Raw genomic sequence first — 26,167 nt, forward strand, 5'->3', positions numbered from 1 at the left:
AGAGTATTGAACTGCAACGATGCAGAATTCTGTCATGCATGGGCATAACATTTAGGTTTGTCCCCCACAACTTTCATGGCATACCATTTTGCCCCTCATTTCGCAGGGGCCCCTTTCCTTTAGATGTCATGTGCCCCCCCAACATTTTCAGCAAAGTTACTCCACTGGCGACTTGACACACATAGTGAAGACAATCGACAGGTATGTGCGGGTGTGCATTCCAGATGTAGATCGGTACATTCATGTCTCTGTCCTGCTAAAGGGATCCATCATGCCCTACACGTGTAGGAACTACATAGGAAAAAGGAAAGGCCCTTTCTGGTGGACATTGCTTGGTGCACATTCACGGGCCTGGAGTACATTAGTTCATTGAAAAGTCAATATACACATTCTGAAGAATTAGGAATGTAGTTGGAAGCAATGTTTAGCACTGAAATGCCACCTTCTGCTAATTCCGGGTGTTTAACATAAATATGTGGGTGTTTCTCTATGGCAAGCTTTTGCCTTTTGATTCATTAGATACAGACAATGCCCACCAGCTAGTAAGAGGCCAGAGTGGGGCGTGCTGGGCCATCTTCTCTAGCAATGTTAGGCAGCTGCTTTCTGAGTGTACCATTTCCATCTCAACCCTTTGCCAATACGTCAATTGCACAGGTGCTGTCATGATCACACTTTCTCAAAGTTGCTGCATTTTTCAGACTGTGTTTACATTTTCTGAGCATTGAACTTTCAAATGTGCAAGTCTGAGTCTGTGTGAGTCTTCAGTGTTAGGCATTAGCTAAAGGCAGATATCTATCAACTATTCATTTGCGTATGTATTTATTTTTACATTTGTAACGCGCCTAATCCCGAAGGCATCCTGGGGCGCGTGCGAACCAGTTACACACAACGTACACTTACACGGAAATGACATTGTGACTGTGGTGGATCCAGAGACTCGGGAGAGCATCTCTGGGACTGGGTGCTGCAGAAAGGTTGAGGATTTCATTAAAAAGCAAAGTTTACAACTCAAAGTATGGCCTCAAAACCCCGGATGGAGGGTATTTCAGGCCCTAAGGTAAGCAGTGCCTTATTGTGGCAATAAGACCCGAGGTGGCGGGCCAATACCGCCCCATGCAATGCCCCCGGAGCCGTAGCCGAAGCCCGAGGGGCATTACCGTGGATGGTATTGGCCCGCCGCCGAGGGTCTTATTGCCATTAGCACCCCGGCCCGTTAGACCGGGGTGCTAATGCATTTTTTTTCTGTTTCGCTTGTTTCTAATTGTTTCGAAACAGAAAGAGAAAAAAGAAAAAAAAAATGGCCGCCGGGAAAGGGAAAACGTAGTCCGTTTTCCCTTTCCATGGCGGCCATCGGGAGTGGATGCGCTGGGAACACAAGTGTGCCTAGCATGTTCGCTCTCAAGACCAGAAGAAAAAAGAAGGTAAGTGGGGTTGGGAGGGCGGAAGGGAGGGGGACGGGGAAAAAAAAAAAAAGGTACCTCGGTCTCCGGGGCGGGGGATGATGGAAGCCTCCAGCCGTGTGGAGGCTTGGAGCGGGGATGGCCCCGCTCCGAGTCTCCACACGGCTGGAGGTTTCCATCGTCCCCCGCCGGTGATCGGTGGATAGAAGGTAAGTTGGGTGGGGTGCGAGGTGGGAGGTGGGAGGAGGGAGGAAAAAAGAATTCTTACCTGAGTCCCCGGCAGGGGACGAAGGAAGCCTCCAGCCATAGGGAGGCTCGGAGCGGGGATTGCCCTGTTTCGATGCTCCTCATTGGCTGAAGGGCTGCCACGCCCCACGCCGGGAACAGAGTAGCCGGCAAGCATGGCGTAAAAGGGAATACCGTGTGGTATGGCTCGCAAATGAGTCAATCACCACGCAGTATTCCCGCTGCGCCGCGCTTTCGCAGCAGTATCCTAACTACCATTGTTCTGATATCAGCACGGCGGATAACAGTATTATCAATTCACCACTGTAAAGATGATCACACCAACAGCATGGGTGCCAATAGTGACATCCGGGACGACATGCAATCTTCCACTGCAGAACTAGTTCTAACCCATGCAACCACATTTGAGCTATTTTTGTGATTCTGGAAAAAAACAAGATATATCTCATTTCACCCCAGGCAATACATCTGTGAAATCTAGGAGGCCACACAAACCAGATAGCTGCAGCAGTAGGTGATGTTAAAAAAGTGTTTTTATTGTTTTCTTTTTTTTTTATGAAGCCCCTGCGTGGCACAATGGACTCACACATCAACTGCAATCTGAATGACACAAAGCCTAGTAAAATCGTTGTTTTGTCCTCCTTCTGTTTCCACCTGGTCTTGTCGCGCCTAGAAACACTTGCGTACATGCGCATTACAAAATGGCATATCAAATCATATCATAACTACAGGAATCTCGGTTCGGCGGCATGGCCACAGGTTAGAGTCCTGGCCGGGCCACTCAGTCCCTGATCCTTATGACATAGATGTGGCGAGTACCATTGAGTTGCGCAGTAATGAACATCTGTAGTTTGCGGTGGCAAGAGGCCCGAGTGTGGGTGAACACACATTCTGCAAATGCACCTGCTATGTTCCATTTAATCTAGACAAGGAAACATGTCTCCATGCGCCCCGAGCAGGCGAGGGAAGATTTCAAGAGAAGCTTCATTTTCGATAGAGTCATGAGCTCCATAGGTCCCCTTATGATTAGGGCTGTAATATGTATTGGATGTTGCCTCCTATGGCAATCCGCCTCTTAGCATGGTGACCGGGCACCAGGTGTGACTTGCCCATCCAAGGCAAAGCAGTTGTGCTGTCCAATACATTTCTCAAGTGAGCAGGTTTAATTTAGTCCATCCCCCCGCCCACCACACCGCCAACAATCCCCTCCCCGCCTTCCCAACCCCACTTACCTTGTTTTTTAGTGAGCAGAAGCACTGTGGACTCTGTCTGCAGCACGTCCGCTCCCGATGCCTGCCATGGAAAGTGAAAACGGACTCCGTTTTGACTTTCCCGTCAACCATTTTTTTGGGTCATTTTTTTGTTTTGTTTTTCCTGTTCTGAAACGCTGCAGCATTTCGGAACAGAAAAAGATTACAATTAGTACCCCGGTCTTGCGGGCCGCGGTACTAATAGCAATATGCCCCTCGCCGCTGGGTAATTACCAAGTCAGGTAATGCCCCAGGGCCTTTGTTAAGGCCCTCGCTTCACTCGGGCCTATAACTATTGGCTCTGGGGAATTACCTGGCTCAGTAATGGCCCTGCGACTCGGGGCATATCGCTTAATTAACTAATCAGTGATTCGTGCCATGGAAGAAGTCCATTGTTGCCTTGTGTCTACTTCCCTGTTAGTAACGGGTCACAGTTTACCAATGTACTTTGTGCCTGCTCTCTCCAACCACATTATTGGCTTGGAACTTTTGACTTCTATAAGGTAATGTTCTGTAAATGAATGTGGTCCTATATAGGGCCCTCCTGACATGTCTGTCGGACCCACTGCTCCTGACTCTGTAAGAAAAGAGGAAGAGGAGCTTTTTTCGTGGGTTCGTGGGAGAGGCAGATGCACACCCGAGGTGCAAATGGGTGTAATTCGGAAGCATCTGGGTGGCATTCTGCTTTAATGGGACTGGCAGAGACTCTTAATAATAATAATAATAATAATATCTATTTATTATATTGTGCTACACACCCATAGGTTTTAGAGCGCTCAAATAACAGAAGACATTATTATCCCACAGAGTGGTACTCATTTTATCGTCCTCGGAAAGATGAAAGACTGAGTTGACCTTGCCAGGATTTGAACCTGCCACAGCAGTCATGCACATAGATATCAAGGGTCAGCATTCAACTCGCTTTGCTATCTGACCAGCATAAGTTCAGAATACGTTATCCGAAGGGAAGAGCCAGGATTGGACGGATCTAGGCACTTTTGGCCTAGTGATAAAGTTCCTTGAAGCTCTTGAAAGCTATCAATTTTAATTTTAAAAAAAAAGCAACAAAGTGTGAACCCTGGATCTATTCAAGACAGTAGTGAGCATTTGGGCTGGAGTGAGGGCACTTACCAAATGTCGATCAAAAGTGGCTGTTATGAGGAAGCCATTCAACTTCAGGTGGGTTTAAGGAAGGGACAGGTTCTTCTTTTGCAAAGTGATTTCATCATAATCTAAAATACTTCACTCCTTCTCCCTCTGACTACCGCTACAGGGATTCTTCATTCGGCCTGGTCGTTGCCAGTGGAAAAACAACACGAGATCGACCACAAACTCTGAGCTTATCTGCTCATGTACGAATCAGCAGACTGATAGCAAACCACTGCGTATCACTCGACACCCCTGCGGCGTCACTGCTGGAAGACATCATGGCAGAGCGACGACAAGCCGAATGAATCACTGGAGACAGTCAATCTCCACTTCTCAGACCCTACAAAGAACACAACAGCCCCTTCAACTCACTCCGGAGGAGCAAAGTGCTATCCGACCAAGTGTCGAAAGCCAACTGTAATGCAAGCGTGCATGTGCTGCCGCAGCACCCTCGTCTACACATCAGACGCATGCGCTCATGATCCTTGCCTTCTCATGAGTACACAGGGGACAATGTTATCCATTCTTGCTGAGTGCATGGTTGTAGGAGATTGAGTCCTGATCTGGACAGTGTCCATCCTGAACGGATGTTTCCACTTGGTTCAGGTGGGATCCACCAGTGCAGGTCCATGTCACTTGGCCTACCGTAGGGGTTGATAAGCCCACTTCTACATGAAGCCACTAGGAGACTTGCTGTTGAGTGCAGGCATCACTCATCACCGGCAGGTGGACAACACCGAAGCAAACGTGAAAATGATGTATTTCTCTGTCATAGTCTGCCAGAGGCATCGCTGCCTCAGTGTTATTAACGGCAAATTTTTCTGTTATGGCCTGAACCTCAGCTCCACTAGAATTTGAATTTTGTTCTCCTCACTTCCCCAGAGTCCTCCAATCCTGTCTTTCTGTTCTCAAGTGGAATGACTCCCAATTTAGGAACACTGTGGACCTTCTCTGAACTTACGTTTAGACACTTGTCTTAGTTTAAGGATGCACTGTGCTAAATATCCACAGGTGCACCGTCTCGCGTTCTGTTTTTGACGTATGGAGAATTTCCCACTTTCATCGGATTTCCTTCCGACGTTCAGGATGGCTTATTTCCACACCTGACTGAGCTAAAGCTCTGTTTCAAGGTCTGAACACTTACGCTCTTGCACCTCGCAAGGGCATCCTTGATGCCGCAGCATATGCAGTGCCCACAGATTGGACCATGTCAGCCTTATCCTTCCATGTCTTCGCAGGGGGATCAAGTTCAACATCTGCAGCCATGTGCACACAGCGCTTTTCCTGGATCAGACCAGCAATCAGGCCAAAGAGCTCAGGATTTCAAGCAGGGTTGGGGATTTTTGGAGAACATGCTGCAGGTCGCTCGGCGGGCTGGAGTACTGCTTCTTTCTTTTATTACGATGCTTCCTATCTCTCCGTCATTTAGGAAGACTTTAAATACTCATCTCACCTTCCTTTGTGTATCACCCAGCTCGTTTGACTGATCACCATTAATTTTCAACATGTCTAATAGCTTAAGTTATAATTCAGTATCAATTTGATTATTTTTTGGGGGGATTATTACCACCTTTTTTTACTTATTATGTTTTTTTCTTTTTTTTCTTTCTTTCATGCCATAACCCTCTCCCACCCTTCCCGGATCACATGGCCCCCGCCCTTCCCCCATCCCAAATACAACTTCAGGCAGTGCGTACATTAACGTCACGTACGGGGTGCGCTTGCAATCACAAAATGACAATCATGCTACAGTGACAGAGTATTGTTTTGATTTTATTAGTATTTGTATGTTGTTCTTATGCAGCTTTCTATGTCATATGTGCAATTCTTTAGTATTATGACCTATTTTCTTTTTACATTTGAAGCACATCTGAACCTCATGTGCTTATGTTGCTCAAACGAAACTAAGTAAAGGAAATAAATATGCCAAAATCAAATATTTGGGCTATTAATGACCCAAAATGCACTGGACACATACAAACTCCAGTAGACACAAAACCTTAGGTGCCATACAAACACCTTCAGGTGCAATATAATGCGCACAATACGTACACTTCGTGAATAACATATGTTGTATTGCTTAAGAGCACTAACGTGTAAAGGTAACCTCATTTAAGAAAAACACAGAAAAGGCCATCACATGATCTCCAATCCATCACTCTCTATTACTCTAATAACACTCAAATTGGAGGGTGGAGGATGTGTAGGGAAAGGTTGAGCTACATGAAACGGTTACATGTTATTATGGGAAATCGCAAAATAATCCAATTGCAACTAATACCTACATAACTAATTCCGAAATAACTAATAATTTTTAAAAAAAATCTGTTTTCATTGTTTCTGTGGGGGGTTCCCTCTCAATCCCCCCTTGTTTTGTTCCTAATACTTTTCCCCATCTCCAAAACCACTATTCCCACTCCCAATGCCATTTTTATTTTTTTCCTAAATTCTTTATTTTGGTTTTCGTTATTTTGGATTCATTGTAATTGATTAGTTATTTTGTGATTCTACGTGATCACTGCATACCACATGAGCATGGCTAGAGTGCTGAGTAGGGTCCACGCAGACGTGACCTCAGACATAGTCCTCCGTTGGCACTTGAGTTGGGTGTATGGTTGAGGGCACTTTGGACTACATTATGGTGACCAGTGAGAAGGGTGTGGTTTGCATGCGGTATTCAGTAATACCTTTGACCAAATATGTATGCCCTGCAGCCATTTCAAAAGACACACAGTTAATAGCAGTGACATAAGACCATATTTCGGAAGTTGATTAAAAAACTGAAATAAAAATGCATGGTCCTGTCCCAATCACTCTCGGCATTTACGTGAACAGTAATGAACGCCATGCAGATTGCGGGAAAGACTCACCTTTTCTGGGATGGCTGTCCTACCGGGAGCACCTTATCTTCATAGAACCGCTTCATGGCAAACCTGTCCAGGGCCTGGTCCGCACTGCAAGAGACAACAAGATAATCAGGCCCGTGGAGGGATCATGTTCCGCTGCCAGGTGAGGTGAAGTGTAGAATCTGAGAGGTGCCACCACTGTAGGCTTCCAATCGCTTGCCAGTTGCATGCCAGGGAGTTGCATACCGTCTGAATGCTGCCAGTGGCCCGGACCACAGAGATTATTTATTTATTTATTTATTTATTTATAGTTCTTATATAGCGCTACTCGCCCATAGGCCTCAAAGCGCACTTAAATGGCATTCCATAGATGGTCACTGGCATTTCACACATTACTGCTGGATCGCCAGCACACCAGAAGCACAATAGGGTGCACAGTGACTGGGACAAGGGCACTGCGGGTAGTCGGGTAGATAGCTCAGGGGTAAAGCGCTATCCTCTGACATGAATCCAGCCCGCTCTTCCCAAGTAGGAATCCCCAGCAGGGATGACTCAGTCCCCCATCCTTCTTAGGTTGATACATTGAGTAGCATTAAACTATGTCATACAAACTAGTGCTGGGAGAAATTATCTGGAGGTAACTCAAGACACACACATTGCGTGTTGTTTGAGGTCCTGCAAACTTTATTAATAGGGCTCTCTGAGGGTGGGCAGGCTCCTGCCATCCCCACAGAGACCTATGACACACCCTACTAGTCCCGGGCACCGTAAGGGGACATGTTAAATGTTTTTTAATATGTTGAACATAAAACGAGGATATGGAGGTCATAGGGAGTAGGCAGGGGCGCTGAAGTGCTTTGAGGGGGATGAGGTGCTTTGAGGGGGATGTGGGGCTGGCTCAGCTGACAAAAGTGACCCGGGAGTATTCACAGGTCACCAGTGTATAGCTTGGTAACCCAAGAATATGTGCGGGCAATTTCTTTTGGGGAGTCCGGGGGGGCTTTCTGAAGGATCAGCAGCTGTTACAAGAGCCCTTATAGGTTGTCGGAACCCAGCATGAAGCACTATATAGCAATCTGTCCTCATTTGAGCGGGAGAACACTGAATGGTCTGGCCTTCCGCCCTTCCGAGAGGACTTACGCTGGTGCTGCCTTCCCTGGGCAACAGAGCAATCCTAGAAAGTGCATTGTGACATTATATTATTAGGTTAGTGTGTGCATGGCAAAGAGTGTTACAAATACTATTGTCACCATGAGCCCACAGTTGCAAGGTGAGTTAGGCTGGTGTGTAGTGTGTGCGTACTGTGTGTATAGCACACACGTGTTTGTGTGTGTAGAGTTCGGAGTGTGTGTGTGTCCATAGTGTGTGTGTGTGTGTGTGTGTGTGTGTGTGTGTGTGTTGGGAGACATGAGGACCATTGAAATAATGTTTTTTTAAGTTAATGCATGAAGAAGTAAACGTCTGATGAAGTGCATGTAGAATTGGTAAGGGTCGAAGATGTTTATTAGGTAAAGTAAAGGGAGATCCCTTGGGCGATAGCAGCTGTTCATACCAAAGGGTTAATATCCAAAATCTATCATCACCAGAAGTTATGACTGAAACACATGTGGCAATCATTTGGCAAACGTGGCTCATTATTTGGCCTAGCAGAGGTTCCGGACTACAACTCCCATGATCCTTAAACAATGACTATGGCGGCCTGGGATCAGGGAGTTAAAGTTGAACACTTCTGAAGGGACACGCAAATAATAGGCATTTAAATTTTAGCACAGGTCAGCCAGCTTTGGCCTCACAGATGCATGCGACTAAAACTCCCATCAGTTCTAGCCAGCCTAGTCAACAGTAAGGTGCCATGGGAGTCATAGTCCAAAACTTCTGCCGATTGCAGACCCCTGTATTAGGGGCTGATTCACAAAGAGGTTACTAGGAGTAACTCTAACTTACTAATATCCTGCTTGGAGTTGGACTAAGAGTAAGTAAGGAGTAAGTCAGGAGTATGTTCTGGTTACTCCTATTATTTTCTTTGCAATGTAGTGTATCGTGTAACAGTAACAACATCTTGCACATGCATTAATTATTGTATTGATCTGGGATCGATTTCTGCCGAAGAATCCAGGAGGAACTCGGAAATTACGTCAGTGGCACTTCACTGCCTCAGTAGGCCTGGCAAAATCTTACAGCAAAGCCACGACTGAAAGGCACAGATATTTTGAACATGATTTTAAAGAAATGTCAATTTTTGACGGAAACATGCAATTTCAGAGAAACTGACATATTCTGTGAGTTTACCAAGGACTACTAAAATACATGGTGGTGGGTGCTTTGCAGAAAATGTGCGTACCTGCATTGGGGCTTGGGCCTAGGTTGAACATCCCTGAATATGTTACCAGAAAGAGGGGTCTGCCGGCATAGGGGGAGCTCACATTCTTTTGCACGCCACAGGGGACAGTTTTCGTTTTTGCAACATTATTTTTTCACTTGTTTTTCTTGCAACAAAAGCAAATAAACACAATTGTGAACGGGTTTCCTTTCCTCTTCAGTCTGTATGCTTGAATTAATGTGACCGCTGGGTGTCGCTGTGGCGCTGCTGCAGGCTAGCTCTTCATGGAAGAGTCCTGTTTCCCTCTCTGCAATTCCATCCGTTTTGTGTTGAACTTGGAACACACTAAGAAGGGAGATTGATGCAGAGCCTGATTACATATTCGCAGAATGCATCTTAACGGATGGTGTATTGTTTGCGTGTTCTGTTACAATCCCAATGTAAATAAACCGGTTTGAGTAAGAGTGGTCCCTATGATGATTTGGGGGTGTCCCTACTGTACAGATACACTAGTTCCCTCCTTTTTAAGCAGATATCATTTTTCGTAACATCCTAAACGTCTGGAATGCTAAATACTGCAATGCAGTGAATTTGTTTCCAAGCCCACGCAGGGCAGCCACATCCTTAATTAGCACCCTGCAGGAGGGCGCCTACCAATTATGGGGCTAGGAAGTGGGCTGAAACTATTGATATCAGCACACGTTCCAAGGCGACTGATGGCCAATTTGCCTGCCCGCCATCTTCTCCCCACCCTCCATTCCCATTGTTTTGTACATTTCCCCTCCCCACTTACCACATTCTTCTCTGCTACGTATGGCTGCCATGGAAAGGGAAGAGGGACTCCGTACAGAGGCCTGCCATCTCATTCCCTTGTGGCCATCTTTGAACAGTCTTTTCCTCCTGTGAACGTGACGCCGCTAGGCGACCCATCCACGGAACGAAAATACTTTGAAATAGCCCCGTTCCAGCCTTTGGGACAGGCACTAATGGCATTAAGCACCTGTTCCAAGGGCTGCAATGGTTGGTAACAGCCTGGGGTCCTCGTTAAAAGCCTGTGCCTCGTTCATGCCTTTAACTCAGGCTGTGGGACGTTACCACCCATTCCAGCCCATGGAACGGGTGGTTAACACTATATTAATGTCATACATATAACATATCAATTGACAATTTCCACCTAAATTTCACAGTGTAAAAAATACACTTTCAGCAATCTGTAACACACTGCAGAAATATAATGCAATGCATGGTCACATTGGCACAATTCCTTTTCTGAAAATGTGATTTTATTGCACTCTGACTCTTGCATGTGAACAATAGCGCTTCAGCCCCATAGCGGTCTAACCTCTCGCCCGGGCTTATCAACTAAAACCTGGCAACTCTCAGCCAATGCATTGCCATATTCTGCTCAAATTTCCAGTGCTACGCTGACACGCAACTCATTTTCAGGCTGCCCTCGGCCACCTCCTCTCCATCTCTCATCTCTGGCTGCCTTACTGCCATTCAGGATTGGTGTTCTGCCAATGTTCTTTGTCTGAATGCCAGCAAGACGGAGATCCTCCTCATCGACACACCTTCACCATCCTTTCCCCTCACTCTGTGGCTGGCCTCCCTTGGCCTTCCTCCTACCCCCACCTGCAAGGCTAAGACCCTCAGGGTCATCTTTGACTCCACACTTTCCTACCCCGCCCACATCTGTGATGTCTCTAAAAAGTCAAACGTCCTACTGCACCTCCTCAGAAGTACTCTGCCTTTCCTCTCCTTCCCTCAGAAGCTCACTGTCTCCCAATCTCTGGTTCTCTCTAGGTTGGACTACTGTAAACCTACCTGCCTCTACTCTCTGTCCTCTGCAACTCATCCAGAACAGGACTGCGAGACTTGTCCTTGGCTTCAAGCCATGGGACCGTATCTCTCCAGCTCTGAAATCTCTCCATTGGCTCCCAGTGGATGTAAGGATTACATTCAAAACCCTCTGTATTGTCCACAAGGCTTTCTGGGGCCTGGCTCCAAAATACCTTCAGCTATCCCTCCGTAAATACGTCCCCTCTCGAGCTCTTCGCTCCTCTACCTCTAACTCCCTCAGGTTCAGTCGTTTTGAAAGAAACGAGCTGGGGGTAGATCTCTGTCTTCGGCTGGGGCCTCCCTCTGGAACGGCCTCCCTGCCACTCTAAAACGTGCATAGAACCATCTCCGGTTCCACAAGCACTTCAAGAACTTCCTCTTTGCTTCTGCCTTCACATGCCCCTTGTCCCCTGCTGATCTGTTCTCTCTCTGCACTGTGCACTTGGCCACCCTCTGTCCTCCGGGCCCAGGTACCTGCTCACCCTGCCACCCTGCCGCACTGCCTCCGGCCACCACTGGCACTGGGGTCTGTATCTGTACCCATACAATCCCGCCCTTTTTTTCTTCCTGCACTTATCAGACCTACCATTTCCGCTGCCTTAAACCCAGCACTTGCCATTTGCTGGCTGCACTACCACTGTGTGTTGTATTTATTATTTATTTATGTATTTGTTTATTTATTATTTATCTGTTTCTCCTTTGCTCTACACTTTCCACTTCTCCCCCTTCCGAGCACTTTTCCCCTCTCCCTCTCCCATGCACTTGCACGTTCTCAATGTCACTGGGCCTAGTAAAATTGTTTGTTTTGTTCTCCCCTGTTCCCCTCCCTTCCCTTGTCACGCTCTGAAACCCTTGTGTACGAGCGCGATAGAAATAAAATATCACTTCAATTCAATTCAATGTCTATCGAAGTCCAGGCCACATGTGCAGTTTCTGAAACACATGACTCAATATATCATCAATGTCAACCGCATAAAAGGCTTTGTGGGGTTGTGGCTGGCATTGCATATATTTGCATTAAATCCACTTATTTGCTGTCAGTCTAAAGTAGCACACAGGTGTTTCAGCACCAGAAACACAGCTTTACCTTTCGGGATAGGACACATTTCTCTGTGCATTGATATCACTCTCAAACAGCTAGGGACACTTGGGTGCACTGAGAATGCTCTCACCTGGGAGATATGCACCGGAAAATCAGAGGATTGACCTGCAACCAATGCCCCTGAAAGGTGCAAAGCTCGGAGCTGTAAACAGCTGAAATTCGCTCTCTAGAGAATTTGTTGAATTCTCGTTGCCCACTTTGTCAATTTCGCCCCTGGAGCAAAATTGCCCCCTTCCCCCATTTTGCTGAGTGAATTGTTGCTTTTGTCCCAAAATCTCATGTTTTTAACCAATGTTTCATCCGATTAGGGGGCTGCAGAATCTTTTGGCACCCTAATTGGTGGAAAGTTCCAGTAAACATCCGAAAGATGAGGTCAAAAATGAAATGTGCTAAAATTGTGTGAATTTTGGAAAAACCTCGGACGGCAAAGAAACATTGATGTCAAATTTCACTGATTTTACTTCCCCAGCTGTAATTTTGGCCACCTAAGTTGCGGAGGCTGTCCCTATTAGGGGCGCCTTGAGATAGGCTCTCTTCCAGCCTTACCACCCTAAAAGAGGCAGCGGGCATGAGGGGCCATTTCTCCCATAGGCTAGCACACTTCACGCCCTGGGTGTGTGGATATGAAGAGCGATTGGGACAGTTAGCCCTGGTGTGTGGGTACGCCCCGGGACCTGCTCTACAGTTGGCCAATTTCCCCAAGGAGCCCATGACAAAGCCACTCCTCTAGTCACAAAGAGTGCTGCGAATGACAAACACACCTGGCAGAGATATTACTGTAGTGCATGTAGGCTGCGATGACCACGCCCGTCCGGCCTCGATTCCCCTGCAAGAGCAAAACATAAACACATGTTTAGAAGGCTTGAAAACAATGAGTAACCCAATCAGCTGTTCCACTAATAATTGAAATATATGAACTATGTTTTGAGGACTGGTCACAAACAGCACATTTGTCATCCCAAAAAAAGAGCAGAAGTTTGGTGTTGACGGTCAACAAATTGATCATAGGTTAACATTTGAACCATTGGTTGTAAAGGGAGGCACCAGTTGGGTGAAGTATATGGCTGTCAGCCATGCTGTGGGGGCAGCCATGGCCTTTAAAGGCCCACTAGTCAGAGACTAGGTAGGCTCGAGCAATGTGAGGTCCTCAGCGAAGGCTGGGGGCCGATACAGGTCATGTCTGTCCCCCCACAGTGGGGTGAAAGCCATTCGCACCCCGCAGTTCATCTGGGCTGCAAAATATTTCTTTTTATTTCTTGACAGATTGGCTGCCGAAGCGATGACAATCTCCCAGAAAAAAAAGATGGCCGCCGCTTTAGGGAAAAGGGACTAAGTCTCTTTTATATTTCTATGTTAGCGACCAGGAGCGGGAGGAGCGCCGGGACTGGAGCACAAAGCTCTCGTCGAGAAGGTAGGAGGGAAGGAGTGACACAAGGATTTATTTTGTGGGGTAGGGGTCGGGAGGCAACAGGGAGGCCCTCCCTGGTGCCTCCCCACATTCAAAGAAAATTTTAAAAAGATGGCACCACCAGGGGAAGGGCCTCAGTTGCCTGGAAACATTTGCAGAAGAATGTGAATTCTCCCCCGTTGTTCGAGCCACCTGATTGGCTCAGAGCCCTTCCCTGGGTGCAAATGTTTTATCCTTGAAGTGGAACATATCTGTAATGAATAAACGGTGCCAAAATGTGAATTGACAACGTTTTAGAGATTTTAAAAAGGGGAGCAAGAGCTGATATTGAGGACCTCCTATCACTCCACCGTGGTAAATGTACAGAATTCTAGTGAGAGGGATGGAGCAACTTCAGCCACTTCCGCGCCCCCACTTGCGATTCTAATTCCCATCTTATTGTACAGTGGCTTCATCCTCAGTACATACGACTCCGAGCACTGGACCCAAAGGAAAGTGGCGATAGCCTCATGGAGAGCGGCACGAAGCACAGTGGCTTTCATTGTCATTACAAAGATGGGAAAGCCTGCGAACAATCATGGTGGTCTGGGTGATCTTTGATTTTCTCTGCTCACGGGGTAGGTGTTCTGAAGACCATATAACTCAATGGAGGGGAAGATTTGGTTGGGGGACCAACTGAAGCCACTCGCCCGATCTTGCCTTCAGATGGGATGATTCCAGTCATTAAGGACTCTATATAGGGTAAGATTTTAAACACATACACATGCATTGCATAAGTGCAAAGACAAGACGATTTGCATCTATTGAGGCTGATCAGACACCAGCAAGTCCAGGGCAGATAATATTCTCAAAGACCCGGCAACCGCCATTACCGAAATACAGTGAATACAGTGCTCTTGTTCAAGTTTGTGACATCCACATGGCACACGATCATTCTGTCATATCTGCTGAACCAGTCCTGAGCGAACTTATTGTGTCAAACTCAGAACAACCCGAACTAAGTGTAACTTGGAGTTCAACAAATCACTGAAAACCTTGGGTTATTCTGACTCAAAGAGTCTAAGATGTGCAAGAGCCGGTTTTAAAAGCATTTTTCAACCTGTGTTAAACATAGGCCCTCATTACGAGTTTGCCAGTAAATCGCCCGTGCCACCGGGATATTATGGGTGCCGACAACAGCGTTAATGCCCATTCCATGGTGTCCAATATGACTCCATGGACTGGGCTTGTCCCTATCACTGGCGCTGGTAGTAATGGTGTTGGTGATACAGGCAATTCTTTGCCGGTAGCGACCTGAACACCCTACAGGTCAGCCCTGCTGGTAGTTCAATGCCCCTACCGGCAAGCTCAGACTGTGCCGTTCTGGAAAAAATATCGGATCTGGTGTTACTGGAATATTTTTCCACATTTTGTCTGCACGTAATGAGGGCCTTTGGTTTCTATTATTAAATAAAGCCTTTCTCACACCATTCAAGTAATAGCACTCTGTATATGTTTAACACGGGTTGGGGGCTAGAAGGAGGGTGTGGGTGGGGACTTATTTATTTATTTCATTTGTAGAGCACCTAAACCCTCGGGCACCAGGGCACTGTTGCAGACCAGTTACAGTTATGCACATTTATTCATAACAGGGGGTATAACAGTAATACATTGGGACAGGACAAACATTTAGGGGAGAGGAGTTCAGGACATTCATGACATGGAGTGCATGCAGACTGACATCCTGGTCGGCAAATGTTTAGGCAAAGAGCCAGGTTTTCAAGGTTTTTTCAGAAGGCCCAGTACGAGTTCTCTGCTCTTAGCTCTGCTGGGAGTGAGTTCCAGTAGTTAACTGTGACTGTTGGGAAGCATATCCCTAGTCCTTGGGCTCTTTTCACTCTTGGCATGTTCAATTTGTGGGCACAAATGGATCTCATTGGTCTGTTGGATTTTGTTCTTTCGATTTTTTGGAACAGGTACTGGGGGGCAGTCTTGCTCAAACAGTTGTCGTGATAGAGGGAGTCTTGAAGATAATCATTTCTTTGATCGGGAGCTAGTGAGCCTTTTTTCTGACTGCTGTGATGTGGTCCCTTTTCGGGATGTTCAGTGTTGCTCTCAGGGCATTGTTCTGTATTACCTTCAGTATATTTAAGTTTCTTTTGGATGTGCCTGCAAATAGGACATAACAGAAGTCCAATCCCGCCGTTATTGCTCTGGTATAAGGTAGCAGATGTGACCCTTGTCTCCTCAGAGCCCACTGAAAACTTTGTGACACTTTCACTTCCCTGTAACGCTTCTTATAACCCTGATTGCTCCTCCTGTTACTCTCACTCTCATTCCCTCTAGCTGTGCCCATTGTCTGTATTTTTTTTATTCTGTCCTGCTGACCTCTAATTTAGCTGTGCCCAGTAGCTGCACTGTGTTTTTATTCTGTCCTGCTGACTTCGAACTTAGCTGTGCCCAGTAGCTGCACTGTGTTTTTATTCTGTCCTGCTGATTTCGAACTTAGCTGTGCCCAGTAGATACACTGTGTTTTTATTCTGTCCTGCAGACTTCAAACTTAGCTGTGCCCAGTGACTGAATTGTGTTTTCACCTTTCCTGTTGTTCCTTGTCTTGTTCTGTCTCTCCTGCTTGCACACCCCTTGTGTTCTACCCCAGTGTCTCCACCCCCTCTGCCCTTGTCTAATTCCCCTCCCACACCCCTCTCTCTCCTCTTCCCCCTCCTCCATATCACCTATGGTGCTCTTTGTTTCTCCTATCTAAGTCTGGTAGGAAGAAGTTCAAAAAGGATACATCCTGGTCACCAACGCAGGCCACTCTATCGCTGATACCTACACCAGCACTTCTTCCAGCCAGACCCTCAATGACATCCTCTTTGTCGTTCCTTCGCCTGACCTATGGACGCCTCATATGGTCTCTGGGCCCTCTCCTTATGGTCATCATTAATGTTTACCTAAGTGGCACCATCTTGGTCAAGGCCCTCAGGCCAACCTCCTCCTCTTTGATAGATGCTTCCTGTGCCTTATCAATTTCCTCTCCCGCTGTCCCCTCCCTCCCTTCTTTGTCTTCCTTGCCTCCACCCTCTGCCACACTATTCCTCCTCCGTGGCTACATTGCCCTTTCCTCATAATACCTCTGCCCTCCCTCAGGCTCCTTCTACACCTCCGCAGAGAGTACCCCCTGTTTATACCCCTCCTCAGAAGTCTTTCAAGAATGGCAACCTTCTCCACCTCGCCGCTCTTAACTGTCGCTCACCTGTCAAACACTACTCTGACATCTGCCGTCTCCTGAAAGAACTCAACCTTGATGTCCTTGGTCTCACCGAGACATGGTTCATGGCCAGCTCTGTCACAAGGTTTGACTGTCTCCTTTCTGATGGCTACAAGATCCTCTCCGTGCCTAGATCCAACTGTTCCGGTGGCGGTGTAGCCTTGATCTTCCTGGAGTGGATGCTTGCCTCTCTAATTCCTGTGCAGTCCTACTCCTCCTTTGAATGCCTCGCTGTAGGTTCTCTCTCTCTCCTGGACATTCTCTCACAGTGGCAACTATCTCCCGGCCATCTGGTCAGATCACCCCCTTCCACTTTGAGTGGGCGGACCTCTCTTCCTCCCTCCTGGCCTCAACCACTCAACTCCTCCTCCTTGGAGACTTCAACATCCACCTGGACTCTTTCGCGTACCTCACCGACTCTCTCTCTATCCTCCCCTCTGGCCCGACTCACTCTGCAGGGCACACTCTTGATGTGCGGATCTCCTCAGACCTCCCCCTCTCTAACCCTCTCACTATTCCTCTCTCCTGGAGTGACCAGCTTCTCCTCTCCTCTCATCTCTCTCTCTACCCCTCTGGCCAAACTTAGCCCACACTGCCACCCACCTTCTCAGTCATTCGACCCATGAAGCGTGTGTCAGTTGAGGCTTTCCCTGCATCGCTCCCCCCCCCCTCCTGCACCTCTGGCTGATGCACACCCTGACACAGCTCTTTCTATGCTCCACTCTGCTATCTCTGATACTCTTGATGTACTTGCCCCTGTCATGAGGATCTGCATGAAGCCTAAAATCAAAAGCAACTCCTTCTCACTTCATCTCTAAAACCCAGGACATCCTGTCCACTCTCTCAACTTCTAATGCTTCTCCCTCCAGTCTCTCCTCTTCCTCCGGTCCCCCTGTGGCCACACCACCCCCTTCTCTTCCTTCCCTCTCTTCTCCCCTAACGAGGTCTCTAGACAAGTCTGATCTATGAAAACCTCATCAAAACAGGTTATTCCGTGTTCTTCCAAAACCATCAAGGACCACATTGACACCCTCGCTCCAGCCTTGGCTGACTTCTGCAACCACTCTTTCACCTCCGGTACCTTCCCCTCCCCCTGAAGCACTGTCTTGTGCACCCTCTTCTCAAGAAAACCTCAGCCAACCCCTCCCTTCTGGCTAACTATCATCCCATCTCCATCACTCCTTTCCTGGGCAAACTCAAGGAAAAGCTGGCCATCTCCCAGCTTAATCTTCACATTGAATCTGTTGGTTCTCTCTCTAACCTTGATTCTAATCTCCCCTCTGTCCGCATCCTACCGGATCTCTCTTCTGCTTTTGACACTGTCAACCATGCCATCCTACTCAACTGGCTCTGTGATAACCTGGGTATCACTGATCAGGCCCTGGCTTGGCTGTCTTCTTTCCTCTCAGACTGACCCTCCCAGGTCCAACTAGGGTCCTTCCTCTCCTCTAGCTCTCTCTCTCCACTTGTGGTGTTCCCCAGGGATCTAACCTTTCTCCCTGGTTGTTCAAGCAATACCTGGCACCTCATGCCCACCGCATTGCTGTTCTCCGCTCCAACTTCCAGTGCTATGCGTTTGGCACACAGCTCGCTTCCAGGCTCCCCTCTGACACCTCTTCTCCTCTCATCCCGGATTGTCTGTCTGCAATCCAGGAGTGGTGCGCCACCAATGATCTCTGCCTAAATGCCAGCAAGACGGAGATCCTCCTCATCGGCTCACCTGCACCCCTCTTTCCCACCACTCTTTGGCTGGCCTCCCTTGGCCCTTCTCCTGCTCCCACCTGTGAGGCTAAGAACCTCAGGGTTATCTTCAACTCCTCTCTCTCCTTCTCTCCTCATATTTCCGTTGTCTCTAAGAAGTCAAACTACCAACTGCACCTCCTCAGAGGTATTCTTCCTTTCCTCTCATTCCCCCAGAAGCTTACTGTATCCAGAGATCTGTTTCTCTCTAGGCTTGACTACTGTAACATCCTCTTTTTAAATCTGCCTGCCTCTACTTTCTGTCCCTTGCAACTCATCCAGAACAGGACTGTGAGACTTGTCCTTGGCCTCAAGCCCAGGGATCACGTCTCTCCAGCACTGAAATCTCCCCATTGGCTCCCAGTGGCTGCACGGATTAAGTTCAAGACCCTTTGCATTGTCCACAAGGCCTTCTGGGGCCTCGGACCAAAGTATCTCGAGTTTTCTCTTATGAAATATCTTCCTACTCTAGCTCGTCGCTCCTCCACCTCCAACACCTTGTGGGTCCGTCACTTTTCCAAGCAATGAATTAGGGTCATATATCTCTCTTTGGCTGGCGCCTCCCTCTCGAACAGCTTCCCTGCCTCTCTGAAACTTGAGCATAACCATCTCCAGTTCTGGAAAGCAGCTCAAGACTTTCCTCTTTGCTTCTGCCTTCTCTCTTCCACTACCTTGCTGATCTCCTGTCTGATACTGCACTGGTTACCTGGCTACCCTCTGAACCATGGGCCCAGGTCCCTGCCCTCTTAGTTGCACACCTGCACTGCCTCCTGCCCCTGCACTTGGGGCTGTATCTGCAACCCTATAACTGCCCTACCTGCACTTATCTAACACTTGTTTTCTGCACTTAACCCGCACTGCCACCTGCTGGCCGCACTTCTTGTTTTCAATGTTTGATCCCATGTGTTGCACTTGCTCCTCCATTCCATCCCCTGTCACTTCTCCCCTTCGCTGTCCCCTGCACTTGTGCAAGCTCAATGTCACTGGGCCTAATAAGATCATTGTCTTGTTCCCCTCCCCTGCCTCGTTGCGCCTTGAAACACTTGTGTATAGGCGCACTATAAATAAAATATCATGTCATATATCATGTCTGTCAATGGTCATGCAGCTATCTGAATTGACGAATTGTCTAGCTGCATTGATTAGTTTTGCTGTATAGGCTGCCAATGAGGAAATAGCACTGACTTGTCTGTTTACGAATAAGGATGTGTCTAGGTACAAGCCTAGGGCTTTTATTGCGTCTGAGACAGGGATCTGGATTGCATCTATCAGGAAGGTTGTCTATTGCGGGCTGAGTTTCTTTAGTACTGCGGGGGAGCCTACCAGTAGGATCTCAGTCTTGTTGTCATTTAGACACAAGTAATTAGATGCCATCCAGGACTGGATTTTCAAGTAAACTCTGTTGAGCATCAATGAGTCTGTGTCGTAGGAGACTGTCGGGGGGAGAAGGACTTGGGTGGCATCGGAATACTTTGTGTAGGATATGCCGAGGTCGTCCAGGAGGTCAAATAAGGGTTTGGTGAATATGTTATAAAGGGATGGAGAAACAGATGATCTTTGGGGAACACCACATGGGATGGGGATTGACGAGGCGCTTTCCGTATCAGAGAAAACTCTCATGGTCCTTCCTTCTAGGAAGGAGGTGATCCAAAGTGAGGCTTCCATGGAGAAGTTGGCTGAGGCCTTAAGGTGATGGCATAGAGTTTTGTGGTCTACTAGGTTTGCCCTCATTCTTGAAGGTGTCCATTTGGATCTTTACGTCAAGTAGTGCAGTTTCTGTGCTGTGGCCAGCAGGGGTGGACTGGGAACCATAAGAGGCCCTGGAAATAATGTCCAAAGTGGCCCCATATTACACATTTTCAGCAAGCTCAACCATTTTCCTATAGGAACATTAGGAAATGGTACACAAAAGAGGCCCATGGTGCAGAGGCCTACCGGGAAATCGCCAGAGTCCCTATAGGCCAGCCCACCTCTGGTGGCCAGGACGGGAACCTGATTGTCGAATCCCTAGGATGTGATTGGATTCTAGCTAGTGGTGGATCTGGTTGTAGACTGCTTGGTCTAGGATTTTTAGCATGAACGATACTGTGGTCATGGGGCAGTAGCTGTTGGGCAATGTTGAGTCTAGTGAGGGGGTTTTCAGTAGTGGCAGGACCCATGATTCTTTGAGTTCTGTTGGGACAAGATTTGTGGCGAATGAGGCATTGATTAATTTTGTGATGAAGGGGACTAGGGCTGCTGAACAGTCTTTTATGATTGATGCTGGGCATGTATATCCTTTGCATTTTCTTGGTTTCCGGTTTTTGAGGATATTGGCAGTTTCCAGCTCAATGATGTCTCTAAAGAAAAAGGTGGGTGTAGTGTGAGAACTGGTGGTGGGGGGAGGGTTGATTGGACTAGTCTTGATAAGTTTATCTTCGATTTATTTCTGGAGTAGGCAGATTTTGGCGCGCATAGCGTTCTGCATGCTCGTGCACTATGTTTCGTCTATGTTGATTGGTTAGGGTTGTGATGCAGGGTTCGCAAGTTCTCTCAGTATTCTGAACAATTGAAATCTGCTTTTGCTAGTCTGGCATTCAGAAGCGTAGGCAACATTGTCTAACAGGTGGGGCCTGAAGCTAATGTAGTCGGGCCCACAGCAGTGACCTTAACATCTTTAAATGCCCACACAGTGCCGCTCAGTGGGCATTTACAGATTTTGGGTGGGCCTTGCCCGCTCAGGCCCTACCCTCTCTACGCATCTGCTGGCATTGTAGAGTGCTGCGTTAGCTGTTGTGTTGGCTTGCTTATACTCGTTAGCATTCTTATTGAAGGCCAGTCTGGGGAGTTCTGTGTTTTATTTTTTCAGAGAACTTCTGCTTGTTTTTTTCTGTGAGCCAAGTTCTTGGAGATCGGGGGTGAACCAGGGGTTGCGGTAGGGGTTGCGGTAGTCTGTAGGTTTTATTTTTCTGGGAAGGAGTGGGGCTACTGAGTCTATGGCCTTGGTAAAGGGGCTTGTGTTGATCCGAGTTAGATGTTTAGGGTCTAGGTTTTCCAGAGCTAGGGGCGCGAGGTAGGTGGAGATGGATCCTTTGGAGATTTTCTTTGAGCTTCGTGACCAGGTGGGTGGGAGGGGTGGTGGGGTGGGTTTCAAGATTGCTTGAGTGAGGGGAAGTTAAAGGCAATGACGTGATGGACCAACCAAGGGCAGGGATTGTTTGAGGTGATGGTGATTTGGCTGTTCATGATTGGACTGTAGCAGTGGGTGCAGCCAGAAGCGGAGATGTAAGTTGAACAGAGACATGTATGGAGATGTAACACGGGTGTGGGAACGTGAGAGGGGTTGAATGGATCTGAGTGGAGATGTGTGAGTGAGAGTGGAATAACACAGGGATTTAGAGGTGGAGTTTTAAGTGGTGATGGTGTTGCAAAAGAGAAGTGGTCTGTAAATCACCTTTCAAAAAGTGATTCTAATTAAACAGCAACAGTATAAATCCAAAGGCAATGTGGGGGCTGCGTCTGTCATAAATGGTGCAATTACAGCTACTAGTGGAGGGGACTCGTCCAAATGGGAAGTATTTTTACAAAGCTGTTGACTTATCATCGATGTCACCCGCTGAATAAAGGAACTGCTGTCGTCTACACCTGCGGTAAGAGGTTCTGACCCACTCAGTTTTTCTCTCCCCATTCTGGGAATTCTGCACCAAAAATGAAAACGAAAAGCTCCAACGTCTAGAAGGCAAAGGGTACATTCCAGGCTGGATTGTTTAAAGCCTTTTGCATGGTTCTCGTTTAGTGTTAATACGCTTCTATGAATCATTGCCGCATTTCTTTCGCCAACCTACAGTATCGCCGTCTTTTTGTGACAGATTTTGGCACCTTTATTGTGGCCAAAAGAAGGGGAGATCCCTGCACCCCAACCCCCACCCTATACATACCTTAACCCCACTTCCATATGATATGATAGGTTATTTATAACACGCTTAATACCCAGAGGTTTCTAAGCGCGTGCCTGGGGATCAAACCTGTGTTGCTCCGTGTTGTCTTGCTTCCAAGGCGAGCACGTTGCCCCTGAGCTATCTTCCAGAGACGATATGTAAAATATGTATTTTGTCACAGTAAAAAGTGCAAAATAAATCTGCAAAAACGAATTTGGTGCAAGTGTAGGACGGCAAAAGTGGGCTAGACGGTTATGACAATGCTGATTCAGCGGAAAACGCTCCAAAAAGGGGTCAGGTTCAGTGCCGTTGTCCACATTGGCTAGAAACGCAAAGACTTGAGACGAAATGAAGATCCAAGTTGCCCTCCTAACAACTAGCTAATAAAACATAGCTAGTGTATAGGGGACAATGGCCAGCCACCAAGAAGACGGAAACCTCGCCATAAGATTACACAGGACCTGGGCACAAATGAGCAGTGCTGGCATAGCCATCCCTGCAGAGACGCCAAGCAAAGAAAGTGCAACAGAACCACGCACGAGGACGCCGCTGGGGCCCCCCAAAGACGTCATCGGGCGTTCTGTGCGTCCATGCCACCTGCGTGAAAGAAAGGCCAAGCCAGAGTAAGGCACGAGGGAATAAAGAGCCAGCCAAGACAAAGGGAGGCAGTGTCCGCTGTGCCCGCGAGCAAGCACTGGACGCACACAAGGAAATGCCCCTCCCCGGGCAAAGCTACTGCTCCGGAAAGCCAGTCAGACATCGTGTGCTTTTCAGAGTCTCAGGGCACTGCTAGGCAGTGAATATATCAGCACAGAGAACGCTTCCTCAGCAAAACAAATGTCCCAGAAGGCAGGGCTCTTCTGAACTCCCAGACGGTGGGAGGATGAATATGCATAATGTTATTATTTTTTTAACTTTTTCTTCGGAGGGGGGGAGGACGGCGTGATGGGGCGAGTGTATAAGAGCAGAAACCGAGCTTCAGTAAGCAATTGGATTCTGCATACCTATAGAGATTACAGTAGGTATTACCCAAATTGATCGAAAACATTTGAACAAATGGTAGATTTGAACAAATTCGGTCACTACCATTAGTTACATTTTTTTACGATCAATCTGAAGCTGGAAAAATACCGAACATGAATAGTGGGGGTTGCATGAGTGTCGCCTGCTCCCCATGTTTGGTATCTTCGGCCTCGGGGGGTGCGGGGGTGTCCCCTACAGACTTAACATTGGTGGTGGAGGACAAAAATTGCTCGAGCCACCATTTTTAAAGAACGGTCAAAACGGGGGCCTGAGCAGTGACACAGCGGGCAGTACACCCGCGAACAATCCGTTCGCGGTCAGACAACCCAGATCCTTACAGTAGAGGTCGGAACATTCTTCCTAACATAACATTCACCAACGCCACAACCTTAAGGGTTGCAGGGAAGAGTTAACATTTACAGTTAGTTGGGCACATGTGACAGTGCTGCTGCAAGACATTGTGGGAGTGGTGAAGGGATGTGTTGCAAAGGGTGTTCTTGAGGAACATAGCATGGTCGGTTTTGGGGGTGTATCCTATAGGGTGTGAAGAAGGTTCTCCCTGAAAAGGAGAGTCTTGATTTCTTTGATGAAGTGCATGAGGATGGGGCAAGTGTGGTGCTGACAGGTATGAGGTTCCACAGTCTGGCGGTGTGTACCGAGAATGCTTGTTTCTTGGTTCTTTCTTGTGTGCCTTTTTTTGCTGATGCTCAGGTCTGGTCACTTCATGACCTCTGGAGAAGTTCTGACCACCAGAGATGTTTGCACTGCCAGGTAGGAGAAGGGATGCGTGGTGGCAGGTTGGATATAACACGGATGCGTGCTTGCAGAGGTAGCCACTGACGTCTAATGAGCATACGTGCCATGCAGTCAGATTTGCATAGACCTTTGGTGAGGCAGGCAGCAGCAGCAAGGAGGAAGCTTCCTATAGGTGCTGCACTAGTGGTGGGTAGACCCATGAGAAGGGCTAAGTTCTGGACTGTAGCGCCCTAGAGACGAGTCTTCATCCAGTCTCCCCCGTTTATCAACTTATGTGATCGATCACAGAACCCTGTGTCGCACCGCATCCGCGGCCTTATATGACAATTTAAGAAGGGCATAGAGCAGTCTGAATGTCAGCATTAAGGAATATTTACAAAACTGGGCCTTTGGTCATGCATGGATATTGACATTGGTGGACTATACCAATTTACACAACTTTAGAACATGCACAGACATATAATTCCAGGACACCCGTTTTTCTCTTGCTATGATAACTTTTAGGGCCAACCAAAACCCACACCTGTAGATGTTTTAACTAAACAGCACACTTATACAAATTCCAAAAAGAGTTGTTCAGTCAAGAAACAAAAACAAAAACTAGTACTATACACAGGATTATACCGAAATAAAAGGACAAAATAAAATTTCAGAGCAACAAAATATACTGAAATAGGTCACATACAACATATTTATCGTATTCAGGAAGCTTAGTCACTTAGTAATATTACAGATCCATATTTGTGGGGAATAGAGCTGCCTGCCTTGCCCAAGATGACAGTGTCTTTTGGTGCAGAGCTGCCTGCCTTGCTCTTGATGACCGTTCCTTCTGGAGAAGTGTCGCCTGACTTGCTAAGGATACATTGTCTGCCCGAGAAGATTCGCCTGCCTTGCTCTGGATGACAGTGCATTCTGGAGAAGCGTAGCCTTCCTTTCTCCAGATACATTGCCTGCTTTAGAAGCGTCTCCTGCCTTGCTCAGGATACTGTGTCTGCTGGAGAAGTGCAGCCTGCCTTGCCCAGGATAACAGTGTCTGCTGGAGAAGTGTAGCCTGCCTTGCCCAGGATGACAGTGTCTGCTGGAGAAGTGTAGCCTGTCTTGCTCAGAATACAGTGTCTTTTGGTGCAGAGGCGCCTGCCTTGCTCTTGATGACCGTTCCTTCTGGAGAAGTGTCGCCTGACTTGCTAAGGATACATTGTCTGCCCGAGAAGAATTGCCTGCCTTGCTCTGGATGACAGTGCATTCTGGAGAAGCGTAGCCTTCCTTTCTCCAGATACATTGCCTGCTTTAGAAGCGTCTCCTGCCTTGCTCAGGATACTGTGTCTGCTGGAGAAGTGCAGCCTGCCTTGCCCAGGATGACAGTGTCTGCTGGAGAAGTGTAGCCTGCCTTGCCCAGGATGACAGTGTCTGCTGGAGAAGTGTAGCCTGTCTTGCTCAGAATACAGTGTCTTTTGGTGCAGAGGTGCCTGCCTTGCTCTTGATGACCGTTCCTTCTGGAGAAGTGTCGCCTGACTTGCTAAGGATACATTGTCTGCCCGAGAAGAATTGCCTGCCTTGCTCTGGATGACAGTGCATTCTGGAGAAGCGTAGCCTTCCTTTCTCCAGATACATTGCCTGCTTTAGAAGCGTCTCCTGCCTTGCTCAGGATACTGTGTCTGCTGGAGAAGTGCAGCCTGCCTTGCCCAGGATGACAGTGTCTGCTGGAGAAGTGTAGCCTGCCTTGCCCAGGATGACAGTGTCTGCTGGAGAAGTGTAGCCTGTCTTGCTCAGAATACAGTGTCTTTTGGTGCAGAGGCGCCTGGCTTGCTCTTGATGACCGTTCCTTCTGGAGAAGTGTCGCCTGACTTGCTAAGGATACATTGTCTGCCCGAGAAGAATTGCCTGCCTTGCTCTGGATGACAGTGCATTCTGGAAAAGCGTA

General features: G+C 47.7%; 1 protein-coding gene across 4 annotated transcripts in view; it reads right to left on the reverse strand.

The window, feature by feature from the left end:
• TNS1 (tensin 1) overlaps positions 1-26,167 on the reverse strand; it is a 2,137,091-nt gene that overhangs the window by 446,276 nt on the left and 1,664,648 nt on the right. For all 4 annotated transcript variants that reach the window (XM_069616815.1, XM_069616816.1, XM_069616817.1 and 1 more), the window contains 2 exons: positions 12,914-12,978; positions 6,916-6,999 (listed from right to left, as the gene is read on the reverse strand). In XM_069616815.1, the coding sequence (XP_069472916.1) occupies positions 6,916-6,999; positions 12,914-12,978 (149 nt within the window). The remainder of the gene's footprint in view (positions 1-6,915; positions 7,000-12,913; positions 12,979-26,167) is intronic.

This window comes from Ambystoma mexicanum, chromosome 9 (assembly GCF_040938575.1).
Source record: "Ambystoma mexicanum isolate Mex_15411 chromosome 9, UKY_AmexF1_1, whole genome shotgun sequence".
Lineage (NCBI taxonomy): Eukaryota > Metazoa > Chordata > Amphibia > Caudata > Ambystomatidae > Ambystoma > Ambystoma mexicanum.